The sequence below is a fragment of the Ursus americanus genome, chromosome 24 (genome assembly GCF_024610735.1).
Source record: "Ursus americanus isolate L20-20 chromosome 24, mUrsAme1.1.p, whole genome shotgun sequence".
Lineage (NCBI taxonomy): Eukaryota > Metazoa > Chordata > Mammalia > Carnivora > Ursidae > Ursus > Ursus americanus.
In genome coordinates, this window is record NC_142150.1 from 9079638 (window position 1) to 9094487 (window position 14850).

Here is a 14850-nt window from a genome sequence, read left to right on the forward strand (position 1 = left end):
GTCATTCACAATAAACATTGGTATAAAATATCCATACAACACATGTGTACAAAATAGTGTACAGTTCATAAAAGCTGTGCAAAGACAGCAAAGTTCAGTAAAAAAAAAAAAAATCAAAATCAAAGAGGCTTGAGGGTTCTCTCTCTGCTCCCATCATGCCCAGTGTTCAAGAGCCTTGCAGGTCAGTGAAATCTCCCCAGAAATAATAAAAGGGCACAAGGTAGAGTGCTTGGTGCATATACTATGCATACAGAAATTATAAAGAAAAAGCTTTAAAACTTGCCTACAGAAATAGAGATGGACTTTTCCCTCAACGACTCACTCCTGTTGCCCAGAGGCCACTGGGAATATGACAGAAAAGACTCAATATTTATGTTGTGCCTTAGACCAGAAGGGGTGTAGGGGTGTGTGTGTGTGTGTGTGTGTGTGTGTGTGTGTGTGTGTACATTAAAAAAATATATACTTGAGATTTCTGAGGGAGCTGCTATGGAAAGACTGGGTTACCAGACCCACCGGGTAGGAGACCCTCCAAGCTAAGATAGGAAGGGGGAGGCATCTAGGAAGTCAGAGGTCTTGGAGTTATATGCTTAGATGTTGAGACTGCTAACGCTGTTTCCTTCGCCATTAAGAGTTTTCTCCGCTCTTGAGTTGCGGCCGCTAAAGACCTGCAGAGTGGCTCACAGCTAAACCGGGCTATCGGTGTGAACGCCCCCTCTGTGTTTAAAATAGCTTGCAATAAGCAAGATAGGAGCTCCGATGGAAAAGTTAAGGCTGGGACCAAGACCTAAGTTTCACTTAACGTGGAAAGAGCTGTTGGGGGGGGGGACGCCATTTTGGGCAATGCAAGGGGCTGGGGCGCCCCGGACGAGGTGGCGGTTCTGCAAAGAGGAGTAGCGGCGTCTGGGCTGCGGGACCTAAGCGGACAAGCAGACGGAATCCCGCCTCTTCAATTTCAAAGCACTTCTAAACAGTACCCAGGCGGCGGGGAGGGCTTCTAAGACACCGTGATCTCCTCCTCTACGCCCTCCTCATCCTCTTCGGAGTCGGAGAAGTCCGAAGGCTTGCCGGGGCTGCTCGAGTGCGCGGGCGAGGCGGGCAGCGGCCCTTCCAGCCGCGGGTCCCGCAGGTGCCGAGGGTCGGGGGACGCGTGATAGACTAGGCGGTGGCGGGGGCTGCCCGGGCCCTCGTCTTCCTCCTCGTCGTCCCCCGGGCCCTTCTGGCCCACGTCGCTAAGGTCCGGGTGCGGATTGAGTTTGGTGGGAAGGGTCTGCTCTCGGCAGCCCCCGCTAGACAGGAGCTCGCGCTCCTTGGAGTTCCGCCACTTCATGCGTCGGTTCTGGAACCAGATTTTCACCTGGGGCGCCGGGGGAGAGAAAGTGGGGGACAAGCAGAGGTTAGCGCAGGCCCTTCCCACCAAGCCCCTGGGAGAGGGGCGCCGGCGGGACCACAGCGGAGGGTAGGAGGCTCTGTCGTTCTCCCTCTCCTTGCCCTCTGCCCACGCCCTGATGTGGGTTCAGATGGCTCAAGGCACTCAGCCTATCCTCACCCCCTCCTCAGTTCCTCGCTCCTCTAGCCCCATCCTCTGACCTCTGACCCGGACGGCCGCGGGGGGTGGGGGCGCTGAGCCCCGGAGCTCAGGACTGGGAGAGAAGCGGGCTGTCCCGAGGAGCCTCAAGGAAGCTGGGCGGTGCACGCATTCCCTCTCTAGACCTTACTTCCCCCATCCGTACAATGGGACCTAACCGGTTTCAGAGAACCCTCCCAATTGTATGATGCGTGCGGGAAGGGTGAAGCGTGGGGGCTGGGGCTGTGGGGAGACCGCCCTCACTTGTGAGTCTTTCAAGCCCAACTTGGCCGCCAGCTTCTTGCGGTCGGGCTTGCTGATGTACTTCTGCTTCTGGAACATCTTCTCCAGCGCCTTGCGCTGCACGTCGGAGAACACGGCTCGACGCAACATGCCCCGGCGAGGCTTGCCGCGGGCCGCAAGCGGCCAGGAGAAGGTCCCCGGGATGGGCACGACGCTCGAGGACGCTGCGGAGGGGTAGGGGGTGAGGGGTTGCGAGTGAGTGGGCGGCGTCCCGCAGGGGCAGTAGCTTCTGCCCCTCTCTAGTGGCCTCCCTCGGTTTTTCTCTCTGATCCCTTCATCTTTTTAAAGCTCCCCCTTTTTTCCTCTTGGAGAATAGGGCAGGAACCTACAAACCTGCGAGAGTGAAAGGCGCTTTCCGCCCAAATAACTTTCCCTTTCAACCAAGCAAACCCGGATTAGGTAAAACCACGGAAACACAGAAAACAGCCCCCACAATAGCCTGTTTCGTTTTTCCATTCAACGGTCTCAGGGGAACAGTCTCAAGGGAACAAACCTTCGTATATCAGCTAAAATAGCAACGGAAAAACATAAATTACAAAAATAAAAATAAAATATACAGTTGAGGCCACTGGGTTTCCCCCTGAAGCTTTTATCACCTTGGTGGCTTTTGCATTCTTTAGATGAAAATGAGGTGCTTTACTGATTTGACAGAAGAAAATCCGCTTTGGATTTTTTTTTGAAAAATCCAATCAGCATTCATCTTTTTCATATTAATCTTTCCTCCCCTCCCCCACAAAATGTAAAGAATTTGGCCCGAATACATGAAAAGTGGCAGCTAATTAGCACATTGACCGCTCCCCAATGGGTATTGGCATGATAAAAAGGGGGAGAGTTTTGCTTTAAGGGAGGGAAAAAAAAACCCAAAAAGAAACAGAGACTCTAATGAAGCGTGAATGGTAATTGTGTAGTAATGAACTAACAGAAAAAGACTGAGGACAAGCAGCGAAAGCCATATATTACTGGGACAAAAGAGATTTACACTTTCAAACTAAACACAACTGCAGGCCAAGACCATTGGGAGAATACTGATGGCAGAGGCTTCTCTTCCCGGAATCATTTTCATTAAATGGACATGAAAAGCTATTTATAAAGCTCGGGTGGTTTTTGTTAGAGCATTGAGATGAGGGAGAAAGGGAGCAAATTCCATTATCAGCAGCAGCATGAATGGTGGTGGGGGGCTGTTGGTGAATTCTCTCTCCCCCTTTTAAAAATCAATTGCTTGTTTCTTTCGCTGATATTTGGGAGTGTTGCCGTGGTTTTACCCATCCCCCACCGTCCATGCCCGGTCTCTCTCCTCTTTATAGGCTCTCCTCTGTCTCCTGAGTCTTGACCGGTTGCAGAGTTTTTGAGCTCTAGTTTGAGTCACCACTGGGATTGCAGGACGAAAACCTCCTGTAAACTGTGTAAGGTGTTTCACCTTTAAACTGGGACCCAATTACGGGCTTCCCTCACACTTCTTATTTTACAAGCTCGAGATCTTTAAAAAGATAAGGCGGTGGGGGAAGGGTCTGAGAAGAGGTTGGGAAATCAGGTTGGAAATAGAAGGTTGGGTTTGTGGGAGGATCTAGTCCCCCTCCCCCTGGGCGACCCCAGGCATCCCACACAAGAGGGCACCCCATGTGGTCTTGTGAAAAGCCCGAAGCCCTGAATGAGTCTTAAAGAGAAATTAGCCCCGGCTGGTAGGTGTCTCTCGGCGGCGTGGAGGGGCGAGGGCCGATCTGTGTGTGGCTGCCCGGAGGAGCTGACCAATTGGTCATGGTGCTGAAACCTTTGTGGGGAATCGTGGCCAAGTGCACTGACTCTGTGGGAAAACGGCGGCGTGAAGGGATGCCAACAGCTCCTCGCCGGGAAGGGAACCGCCTCAAATTGGGACCATGACAATTCCTGCTAATTTGTAGAGCAGGGAATTGGTGCAAAGTGTCAAGCAGTCACTGCTTGTGCTAAATAGGGCATCAAATTGGCGCGACGGATTCGTGAATGTTGTACGCCTTGCAACCTCTGAACCAGAGCATAACCCCGAGGGGTGGACGGAGAAATATGGCTTCAGAGCAGGGAGAGACGGGCTGGGGCTGGGGCGCCGCCCCCCAGGAAGGGGGACGAGACCTACCTGGGAAATAAGAAGATCTGATGAAAGGCTGGAAGGAGCCTTCAAAGTAGGGAAAGGCGAAGGTCTTGGGAGGAACGCTCTGGAGCAAGGCGGGGGATGTTTCTGGCAGAGAATAAAGGAGGAAGGAAAAGGAGGGAGACAGAAAGGGAATTTGATTAGGTACTTGATTATTGTATAGAACATTGAATACATGATATGATTAACCCTTCAGCTTCAAAGGCGTCTTCCTCAGTGATTTGACAGAGTAAAAGAAATCTTTTCCTAACATTGTGCCATCTGTGGATATCCTTCCACCCTTCCCCCCGCCCCCCCCCACAAGAATCGGTCCCCTGTCCCCAATCTCATCCTGGGCATTAGCGACATAGGTAGTATTGGGGCGGGGTAGAAAAGAATTGCAGGTCCATAATACTAGCTAAACCAGTAAATATATTGTCTTGGGTTTTAAAAACTGGCTTCCAGAAGTTCGAGGGCAGAAACACTGACGCCTAGGGGCGTGTGCTCTCTCCAACTGCAGGTGCTCAAGTTCATTATGAGGGTGGGGCGAACCTGGAGCTTTTCTTCCCGGGAATTGGCTGGACCTAAGTCTCACATTGCGCGACGTGAGGCTTCGGGGATCTTGCGTAAGTGCGTGCGCGGATGTGTTAGTGGGTGTCCGCTGCATACAGGAAACCGAAGCCAGAAGGACTCGCACCTGGACCGGCCCTCAGCGTTTTGCGCTTACTTACCGGTTCTGGGAGCAGAGGAGAGGATGGCGTTCACCCCAAACTTCAGAAACGTGGACTCACTGGCAGGGGAGGCGGCCGTCTGAGGTGAACCGTCCGGTCGGCTGCCCGGACCCGGGGAGCCCAGGTCTGAGGTCCCGGTGTCTGTGAGAGTCGCGGGGGCCCCCTGCCTAGGGGGCGACATGCTGGCCGTGGGTAAGCTGCGGGGCAGGTAAGCGGGAGGCCGGCTGATGCGGATCAGATCCTCCACCAGGAAGCTCGAGTGGCCAGAAAATGCCGACTGCAGAGACTGGGGCAGCGTTAAGGTGGGCGTGGGGCGCAGGAGGCTGGGGTACCCGGCGGGGGGTGCGAGGAGGCCGGGGAACATCATGTTAGCCGCGGGCGGGCGGAATAACCCTTCTTCCAGTGGCCGGAGGGTAAATGCCTCGCTTCCCGCCCCTCCCGCCCCCGTAGTGCCCTCTCTCTTGGGCAAACGTCTCCAAGTAACGATCCCACTTGGGCGTCTGCGAGTACTCCGTGGTCCTCCCGTCGAGGTGATGGTTTTATAGTGGCCCGCCCGTTAAAGCGCTTTGAAAAGTGACAGCTCTGACAATGAAGTTCAACAAAGTTCTCCACTCGAGCTTCATTCGCCAGCGGCTCTGGGCGCTCTGATTGGCGCAGGGGTGCAATTTATGATTGGATTAGTCTTCATAAGCATGGCCCGCACAATGGGCCGGCAACAAAGGCTGGCTCGCATCAATTCTGCATATCGACCGCCGCTTTGCAATACAGTGCGCCCCCAAAGCTCTCGCCGGGAGTTTTTGTTCCGAAGCAACACCCGGGCTAATTAAATGCCTATTTAGAAGTTTCAGATGACATCTTGCCTCATAGAAAAGGAATTATTTAAAGAACGCACTAAATTTATTTGCAGCTCCCCTGCTGAGCCTGGAAAATAAATCAATAAATATTCATAGAAATTCATCTCCAGGCAATCAGTAAAATAACCCTCCCCCTTGTGGGGTGGGCAATGGAAAATTTCAAGTCAGTGAACATGAAAATATACTCCCTTCTTCGTCTCTAGCCCTACAGGCTACTCCAGCTGAGGCATAAAGCAGATGTGAGGGGTGGGTAAAATCAGTGTTTGTGGGGTGCCATTCTAACAACACAGGGAGATTGGAATTAATGCTTTGGGTTATTGGGTGTGGGTCCATAGGATGGAGGGGGAGGTGTTGGCTTATTTCGTGTAGGGAAACTAATGGAGTTTGAGAGAGTTGGTAGATACCTGAATGATAAAATGTGTCTCCTTCTGCAAACTCCCAGCAACTTGGAAAACGATTTTCAGCGACATTTCTCTAGAAGTGTCACTAAGGAGCACTCCGCAGCTTGCTGGCCTGGGAGAGGATCAGAGAGCAGCAAAGCATCAAAGCTAGGCGGCGGTATTCCACTTGAACGGGGCTTACTACTACCAGAAGCAGCCTCAAGCCAGGTGACTTGAACGCTGGAACAGTACGCTTGCTGGCCCCTTTCCAACCTCAAGGAGCTTTCTGCAGTTTCATTTGTAACTTACCGCCTGGACTTTTAAAACCATAGCAGCTAAGGTTGAGGGTTCTACCCATTGCAGGGCGCTTAACTTGGCCAAAGTTTTGAAGCCTCTTAATTAACTGCAGTGTACAAGCGTGTGAAAACAGCGCGAAGAAGGCCATTCCCAAGAATGCTGGCCCACAGTCAGGAGAGTCTATGCTTAATCTGGGGCCTCAAACTAGAATCTTCCTGGAGCTAGTCCTTCGCTTTACCCTGGGTTGGGGCTGGGGTGGTGCTGAACCTCAATTCCCCAGTTTCTCTGTTCGGCGAGATAACAGATGTGTTAAATGTCCCATTCATTTCTTTGGTGTGGCTGAACCTCCCCAAAGAGAAGTGTGCAGCCCCGCCAGGCCGCCCTGATCCTATTAACCATGAACTAACTGTCACCTTCAGCTGGTTTTCCTTTTTGCTTTTTAACACAAAGCTTTCTCAAAAATCTTATTAACCAGCTTTATTTCTCTCGATGGTTTTGTTCAGGACGTTTTGTGTTGATGATCTCCATGTCGCTGCTTTAACCATTCAATAAAAGTGCATCTGCTATTTATATCACATTAAACCAGAAACGGAGCCCGCTAAAGCTCTCCCTTGATTCAAATTAAAAAGTTATTTAGGGCCGGGCTCTGGAGCCGAATTATAATGCCCGAAGATGACGCAAGTATGGAGTTTCTGAGCCCTAGACACTTATGGAGGCGTACTGGGCGGCAGGCGGCAGAAAACCTCTATGGAAAGGAACAACTTTTAAATAAGTGGCTATTTGAATATGCGAAATGAATTCCTCGGGTTAATTGGAGTCCCCGGAAACGGTCAAGGGACATCTGTGACGAACTTCAAAAATTTCTCTTTTTTAGGTTTTGCAATAAAATAGGGGAGCAAAGTCTAAACTGTTTGAACACCTGGACTTTAAGCTTACCACAGACAAAGTTTTCCATCGCTATCAATTCCCCACTACCCTTGTCCCCAACTGCTTTCTGGAAGCTGGAAGACCGGCTCTGGTTTTTGCATTCTCTCCCTCCAACTCTTCTCAGGTCCAATTCTCCTCTTCCTCCTCCTTCCCTCTCCCCAACCTTCCTCCTCTGACTCCCTCCTTCTCTCCCTCCTTCTTTCTCTTCCCCCCTCCTGGAGCAGTAGCCAGTTCCCAAGGTAGAGGAAAGCGATGACTACAGGTGTTGGATTACCGATCAGTGAAGCGCTTGCCCAGTCTTACCTAGGGTCGGAATAGCGCCTCCGTTTGCAGGGCTTTTCTGGGGGGGAGGGGAGGAGCACTAAGAACGCAAAATTAGTCTGGAGCCCTCCTAGCGCCATCCTCTTCCCTAGGCCTCTTCTCGTAGGGCATTTCTCTCGGTGTAGTTTTTAGTTATTTTCCTGCCCACTGACACGCTCCATGCGCCCCCACCATTACTACCGCGCGCGCGCGCACACACACACACACACACACACACACACACACACACACACATCCCGGTCATTCTGCCTTACTATAGACTAACTGCTGCTAACTTCTCTGCTTTTAAAAAGGGGCCCTGACATTTTTGGAAGCAACCCCTTGCTGCGACCCACGTGGACCCTGCCTCCAGCGGTCTGTCTGCCGAGCCCCCTGAAGCATTCCTAAGGCGCAAAGAGGAAAAGTGAGGGCGGGGGCGAGGGCTGGCCGCCCTTGAAAAGGCAGAATAAATCCTAAGGAAGCAAGAAATCGGACGAAAGGATCTTACTTTAAGTGATCTCCTTGAACGCGTCTTTTCAAACCCCGCGATAGCCTAAGGGGCTGCACGGCGCGGCGGCTGCGGCTAAGACCTGTGACTAATGCCGTTTGACCTGAGCCCATGGGGTTTTGTGCGTCCTGCCATTCATGGTAATGTCGTTATCTTCAAGTGTATTTCAAAGAAGTCACTCACGTCCTCTCTCCCAGAGCTGGGTTGTCTATTTCTCTTTCAAGGGAAAAACCGCGAGTGGAAAAGTGAGACCCGGAGGCCCTGGCTGACGTTTAAGGTCCTTGCCTGCGCCAAAGGCTCTACTGCTCGCTGGGGGAGCCCACAGCTGGGATGGCCCGGACTCCTGGGGCCTACGAGGCCAAAGCGGCCGGAGCGTCCCTTGGGACCATAGGCTGGGCTCTCGGAACCCGCTCTGGGGATTTTTTTCCTCCCCGCCAGTGGGGAGCGGGCGGGTCCCAGCCCCACGCACCGCGCTCTCCCAGTCGTGAGGCCCTCCCCAGCGGGGAGCACCCCGGTAAGCGCAGGCTGCGAGGAGGGAGGCGGAGGACCTGAGATGTGGAATGGGGCGTAAGATTCCCGGCCTCCCAAAATGTTAACGAGCGTTAAGTTCGGGAAGGTTGGGACCCCAAGGTGGCACTTTGCAAGGGTTTGAACACCCAGGCCGCGGCGCTCTGGGCAGGAGCTGCCAACACTTGGAAGTCGCCTTGCAAGTTTGGCAGGACGCGGGGCGGTGGCTACGCGAAGGAGCGCGCGCTGCCTGGCTTCTCCGGTCCTGGGGAAAAAGAGTGAGCTGACCGTCTAGGCAAAGGAGGAGGGCGACGAGGTTTGGGCTGAAAGAGCCTTCTAGTCGCCCCAGCCCTCCAGGCAAACCGCTCTATTAAGACACCTCTAAGGGGTTCACCTTCAGAATAGGCCACAAGGAACTACCGGCCTCCCCAGCCCTTTCTAGCATCTCCCCCCACCCCTCATTCCTTTCACACTCACCCCCCCTTTTTCCTTGAAAATCCTTCTATTGTGCCAATCAAGCAGATGGTTTGCAGGAAATATAGCTTGGCCTCACTGACCGAAACTAATTTTAACTAGCTTTCCAAGCCTGAAACGTTTGTTTTGCTCTTACAAAATAGCCCCCAAAACAGCTGGCAAGGGTGAATTAAACCCATTAAAGACACATTTATAAGAAATTATATTCACATAGATTGCCCGAACCCCCTTGTGCAGCCTAAGAGGGGAGATGAGCGCATTTAAATGAAAATGTCGCCCAACGCTCCCCTCCTTAACGTAGCCTGAAAGTCTCAAAACATTTTACTAAATAGATTAACTTCACTATTGTCTTGCATCACATTTATCAGCTTCATTAAGTGAATGGCTGAACAAATATATTACGCATGCATGAAAAGCTCTTTTTTGAGGAGCCTCATTGTATCCTCAGCCCTGACAGGTGGTTAACTGTGTGTTGTGTTTTTTTGTGGGTTTTTTGTGTTTTCTTTTTCTTCTTCTTCTTTTTTAACCCGAAGAAAGAGGATCTCTGTAGAGCAGCTCGACGCGCAGTGCCCGCCTGGCGGGAGTTTACTTCAACTCGGGGTTGGACGCTGCGGCCCAGCGATATTAACACGGTGAGGCGTCAGTACAGGCGATCTCAGCCCATTCAAAATAATCAAAATTAAATTTAGATGAGCCAGGCCTTGAGTACTTTTTCTCTCCATCACCAACCCCCTCTTTGTCTGGGAAATCAATTTTGTATTGTTTCTTTTCAAAGCTAATGTTTGCCTCTCTCTGGCCTTAAAAATAAATTGCCTTCGTTTTTCCTTGCTTGACCAGCTCTCCTCAGACTGCGGGGTTAAATATCCTTTTAACTCACGTTTGGATCCATTTCACTTTACTGAGTGTCTTTAGACACAGTCCTGGTCTCCTGGGTCTCGCTGTCCCTGTGTGTAAAACGAGGGATTGCCCTAGCGAGTTCTCCATACGCCCTTTCAGATTTGACCTACAAAAGTTTAAAAAAACGCTCAGCCCTTTGTCGCCCCACCGCGGGCCCCATCCGCTCCCAGCGTCTGGCCCCATCAGGCCACTGGAAAGACCGCATCTCAGGTGCCAAGGGCGCGCCCCGAGTGCAGGGAAGGAACGCCCGGTGCCAGGCAGGCTTCGGGGCAGAGCGGCCAGTCCCGGAGCACTGCGCCGGCGCGGTTTCTGCGCCCCGGGTCTCGTGATCCACTAGGTGCTGAGAGTAAAGCCCTGGGGCCGCCAGGCCTGTGTGTCTCGCCCGGTAGCCCGCCCAGCATCGCCGCCTGAGCACGAGCCCTTCGGTACTGGTTCCGCCACTAGGTGTGGCCCGCCGCCAGGTGTAGAACAGGTGATCCTCCCCGACACGCTACCCCGGTCCTGGGAGGCGCCTTTCGGCCGCTGTAATTACCCGTTGCGGCCCCACGAGGAACGCCTTCCTCACTGCCCCGCCGCCTCCCCACCATCCCGCCCCAGCCCCCCACCACACCCACGCCCTTCCCCTCGCCTCAAGCTGGAGCTACGGATCTCCTGTCCCAGAGCCTTTCTGGGTGAAGAGGCTTGGATGAAGGTGAAGTTGGCTGCTGGATGGGAAAGGGTACAGGACCTTTCTCTGGGCCTGAAAGAGCCGCTTTTGTCGAGGGCGGGAGGGAGAAGAGAGTATGAAATCTATTCCGCCTTCTTTCCAGTCCCCAAGGACTCCAGGACGGGGAGCAGACGCCTGAGAGCGAGGCTGGTTTTGTGTTGGGGTGGAGCTGGCCCCTGGAGTGCGGGGGGAATTGGCGGTCTGGTGAGTTGGGGGACAGACCCTGGAGCAAGGATCTCGCCCACCCCCCACCGCCACGCACACACTCCAGAAACAGGGGACTCCGGAGAAGACTGGTTTAGTTTACTTTGAGTGGGTGTCAGAAGTCGGTGTTGCGAGGTTTCTATCAATCTTCAAGCTACCTCTGGGGCTTGTTGTCTTGATATTAAACCCCATCTTGTCCAACATTTAAGAGCCTGCAAGGGAATAAAGATGTCTGCCTGTGCACTGCGACCCCTTGGCAGAATCTCAGAAACAGAATCTTTCTTCACCTTCTGCTTTTTCTTTCTCTTTATGTTTAAAAAAAACCAGATGGTGTGTTTTAAAACATAGAAGGAAGAGGAATCACTTGTAGATTTAGGGACAGGTGGTTGGAGGGGGTAGAGAGGGAAATATCCTTGTTTCTAAACATCTCAAACTCTTCAGCATATTTGCTCTGTTTGAAATGTAGAGATTGCTCTTTTGGGACAAAGAAGTATTTTTCTTTTTTTTTTTTTAAGATTTTATTTATTTATTCAACAGAGATAGAGACAGCCAGTGAGAGAGGGAACACAAGCAGGGGCAGAGGGAGAGGAAGAAGCAGGCTCATGGCGGAAGAGCCTGACGTGGGGCTCGATCCGACAACGACGGGATCACGCCCTGAGCTGAAGGCAGACGCTTAACCGCTGTGCCACCCAGGCGCCCCAAGAAGTATTTTTCAAATCCAGATGCCCATGGGAGGATTAGAGGTCAGACTACTAGTTCTTTATAATGTGCCGAAAATTAGTTTTTAGAAATATTTTTCTTCTAACAGGTAGGGAGTCTTGTTGGCCAGAGAAGAATCCTATTGGATAGGGAGGCAGTTTTGAATCCTGAGTCAGTCTTTGAGAGGAAAGTGTTCTGAAGTGTGTGGGCCTCTATGTTGCTGGAGGTTTGTGGGCCCAACGGGGAGGCGATAAAGACTTTTATCTGCTCTGTGACTCTGCTTAGTGTAGAGGGAGGAGAGGGAGGCATAGGAGAATGTGACATCCCTCTTACGTTGAGAGGGGGTGGGGAAACAGCCTTATCTTAGGGTATTACCTATGTTGCACAAAGGCCTTAGGTCAGCTGCCATCTGTGAGAATTAAACCCAAACATTCCCTTGCCTGCCTGACCCTCATCCACTATCAACCTTCCTCTCTAACTGAAGAGAAAGAGATTGTCACTCAACAGAAATGCCTTCCATTTCCTTCCTGCCAACCTACTCTCCATTCTATTCACATTCCCACGGAGTTCAGGCCTTTCCTGCCTCCCTGGCCACAGTGTGAGTTATTTATTATCTATTTGCCCTTCTTTCAAATAGCGCTCATTTTGGGGTCACCTGGCTGGCTCCGTCAGTAGAGCATGTGACTCTGGATCTCAGGGTCGTGAGTTTAAATCCCACATTGGTCATAGAGTTTACTTTAAAAGAACAAAACAAAACATCAAATAGTGCTCATTGTCAAAAGCGCCCTCTCTTGGCCGGATGTCCATCACTAACAACTCCTGACATATTTCCTCTGACTTTTGTGAGGCCTGAGGTAAGATGGAAGGGGAAGCCTTCGGCACACCCTACTTCACTTCCCAGGCTGACTCCACCCTGCATCGTGAATGGTCCTGCCTTCAAGAGTGTGGACACCTCATGCACGTGTCCAAGATCTCTGCACATTCTTGCATGCCAAACAGCAGCTCCTGAGCTGTGCCTCGGGCTTAAGGATGAGCGAGCTAGGGGCACGGTTGACTATTGGAAAGGGAGACCTAGGAAGAGGCTTGTGTAGTCAGGGATCACAGGCTTGGTTCCATTGGAGGAAAGAGTTCCAGGGCCTAAAAGGAAGTGTGCAGGCTCTTGGTGAGCATGTCCCCTCAGCCACATGGACACAGGTGGAGCTGGAGGAGAGACAGACTGGGGCCCTCTTTAAAGTTCAGAGTCCAGGCCGCTTTCCTGTCTGTCCAGGTCTAAGCGTGATACTTGTTTCCCAATCAAACGTTTTGAACACTATGTCTGCCCTTGGGTTCTCTTATTCTCGCCACCTTCCATGACTTTTCTCAACCTGGTGCCATCACATTCCACTGAAATGGCTTTTGTCCGTGTCACTGATGTCTTCCCTGTGGGCAGAGCCAATGAACGTATTTTACTTGGCCTCCCTGCAGCATTTGTCCCTGCACTGCTCCTCCTTCTTGGCCTCACGGTTTTCTTTTTCCTTCTCAGACTGCTTGTCGCTGTCTTTATGAACTCTCTTTTCTCCATTTATCCCTGAGCCTGCAATGTTCTTCTGGATTCTGACTTGGGCTTTTCTCCTAGTTACTGAAATTATAACTTATTATTTATTCTATCCCTGTTGAGCTCCTTGCTCTTCCCCAGGTGTGCTCTGCTCTCTCCAACCCCAGTGCCTTTGTGCACACTACTCCTTCTGTACTCTGCCTGGCTAACTTCTGCTACTTGGAAAAGATTTGGCTTAAGACTTCCCTCCTCTGTGACCTTTCTCTGCCTTGGCCTCTGAGGTCTGCACCCCTTAGATATTTTCCTGTAGCACCTAATACCCCGTTTAATCATTGCATTTATTACCTTGTTTTTAGAGTTGCCAGATCAAATACTGAATGCACAGTTACATTTGAATTTCAAACAAATAAATATTATTTTTTATGTAAGTATGTCTCAAATATTTTGTGAGGTATACCTATACTAAAAAAGCTATTTATTGTTTATCAGAAATTTAAATTTAACAGGATATTCTGCATTTCTGTTTGCTAAATCTGGCAACTGTACCTATTGGAATGATTTACATGTGTGTCGCTCCTGTGGACCATAGACGCATTGAGGGTGGGCACTGTATCCTTTGACTCTGTGTCCTAGTGCCCGCCATGTGGCATGCATGCAGAGAATATGTACAGAGAGCTGGATCCTTCAAATTCTGGGAGCATTCTCCTATCTCACCTAAGAGGACTTATCCTGCTCTAAAGTTCGGTGTATTTTATTCACTAATCTCTCTTCTAACCTCTTCTAAAGTCTTATCATTTACACCTCTTCATTTTATACTATTTGGTTCTCTGGACGATAGACTGGAAAGCTCCAGATTTTGTGAAAAGACTGCCTAATCTTCATTTGTATCCCCTGGGCCAGTCCTCTTTGCTGATTTAGGTGATGGCTTCAGTTGGTATTGTTGGCCATTAGTGGATGTACCCAGTGAATATGCTTGGTTGACTAAATATGTCTAGTAGAGAGCCGACTCCATAGCCAGAAACCACGCGCAGGGGAACACATATGTACTAACTGCTGGTCTCACTGCATTAGGTGGAATAAATGCTTGATTTTTATAGTGTAATTAATGAATGCACTGGCAGATCCTTACCCAGCCTTCACTTAAGTTCTTAAACAGACTATGTGTATAAATATGTATCTTGATGAACTCACCACTAAGAGAAATTGTGTGACCCAGAAAGCAAAAAGTTGCTACTCTGATAGCTGGTGTTTGCCAAAAAAAAGGTTTTCCAGCTCACCTTTAGGTCCTCAGCTGACATGAGTCAGAAACCCAGCATAGGGTATGGGGTATCAGAATTGGTTAATAATGGCGAAAAGGAAGGTAAAGAACATGGGAAGCTCAGAGAAAATGCAGAGATGTCCATCTGATTATCAGAAAAAGAGTCAGAATATAGAGCTAGAGCCGTACTGTCCAATTCAGTAACCAGTAGCCACATGGGACTATTCAAATAGAAATTAGTTAAATAAATAAAATTTAAATAATTTAAATAAAAACTTAAATATATATAACATTTAAGGTACAGTTCCCCAGTCACATTAGCCACAATTCCAATGCTCAATAGCCACATGTGACTAGCGGCTACCATATTGGATGGCACCCATATCGAACACTTCCATCATTGCAGACATTCTTTGGACGGCATGGACTAAAGTTCCTGCATATGGGAAACTGATGCCAAGAAGCTGAGGCTGTTGGCCTGGAGGAATGGAGACGACAGGGATATGACTGCCATATTCAAGGATTTGAAGAGCTGCCAAGAGAAAGGAACTAAGTAGCCAGTTCTGTGTTACTAAAAGGAACCAGAGAGGGAGGATGCATACTTTA

General features: G+C 50.5%; 1 protein-coding gene across 1 annotated transcript; it reads right to left on the reverse strand.

The window, feature by feature from the left end:
* Nucleotides 1-994: 994 nt before the first annotated feature.
* Nucleotides 995-5066, reverse strand: DBX1 (developing brain homeobox 1). Its single transcript, XM_045808654.2, has 4 exons — nucleotides 4700-5066; nucleotides 3975-4076; nucleotides 1829-2031; nucleotides 995-1354 (listed from the first exon to the last, which is right to left on the reverse strand). The coding sequence occupies exons 1-4, from the start codon at nucleotides 5064-5066 to the stop codon at nucleotides 995-997; spliced, it is 1032 nt and encodes a 343-aa protein (XP_045664610.2).
* Nucleotides 5067-14850: the final 9784 nt, after the last annotated feature.

What these genes read in the sequence shown, in the direction of transcription:
- DBX1 (XM_045808654.2), bottom strand. Translation starts at nt 5,066, where the DNA reads ATGATGTTCCCCGGCCTCCTCGCACCCCCCGCCGGGTACCCCAGCCTC. An exon ending in CTCCTCTGCTCCCAGAACCG is followed by an intron (nt 4,077 to 4,699) that starts GTAAGTAAGCGC and finishes ATTCTCTGCCAG; the next exon opens with AAACATCCCCCGCCTTGCTC. An exon ending in TGGGCTTGAAAGACTCACAA is followed by an intron (nt 1,355 to 1,828) that starts GTGAGGGCGGTC and finishes CCGGCGCCCCAG; the next exon opens with GTGAAAATCTGGTTCCAGAA.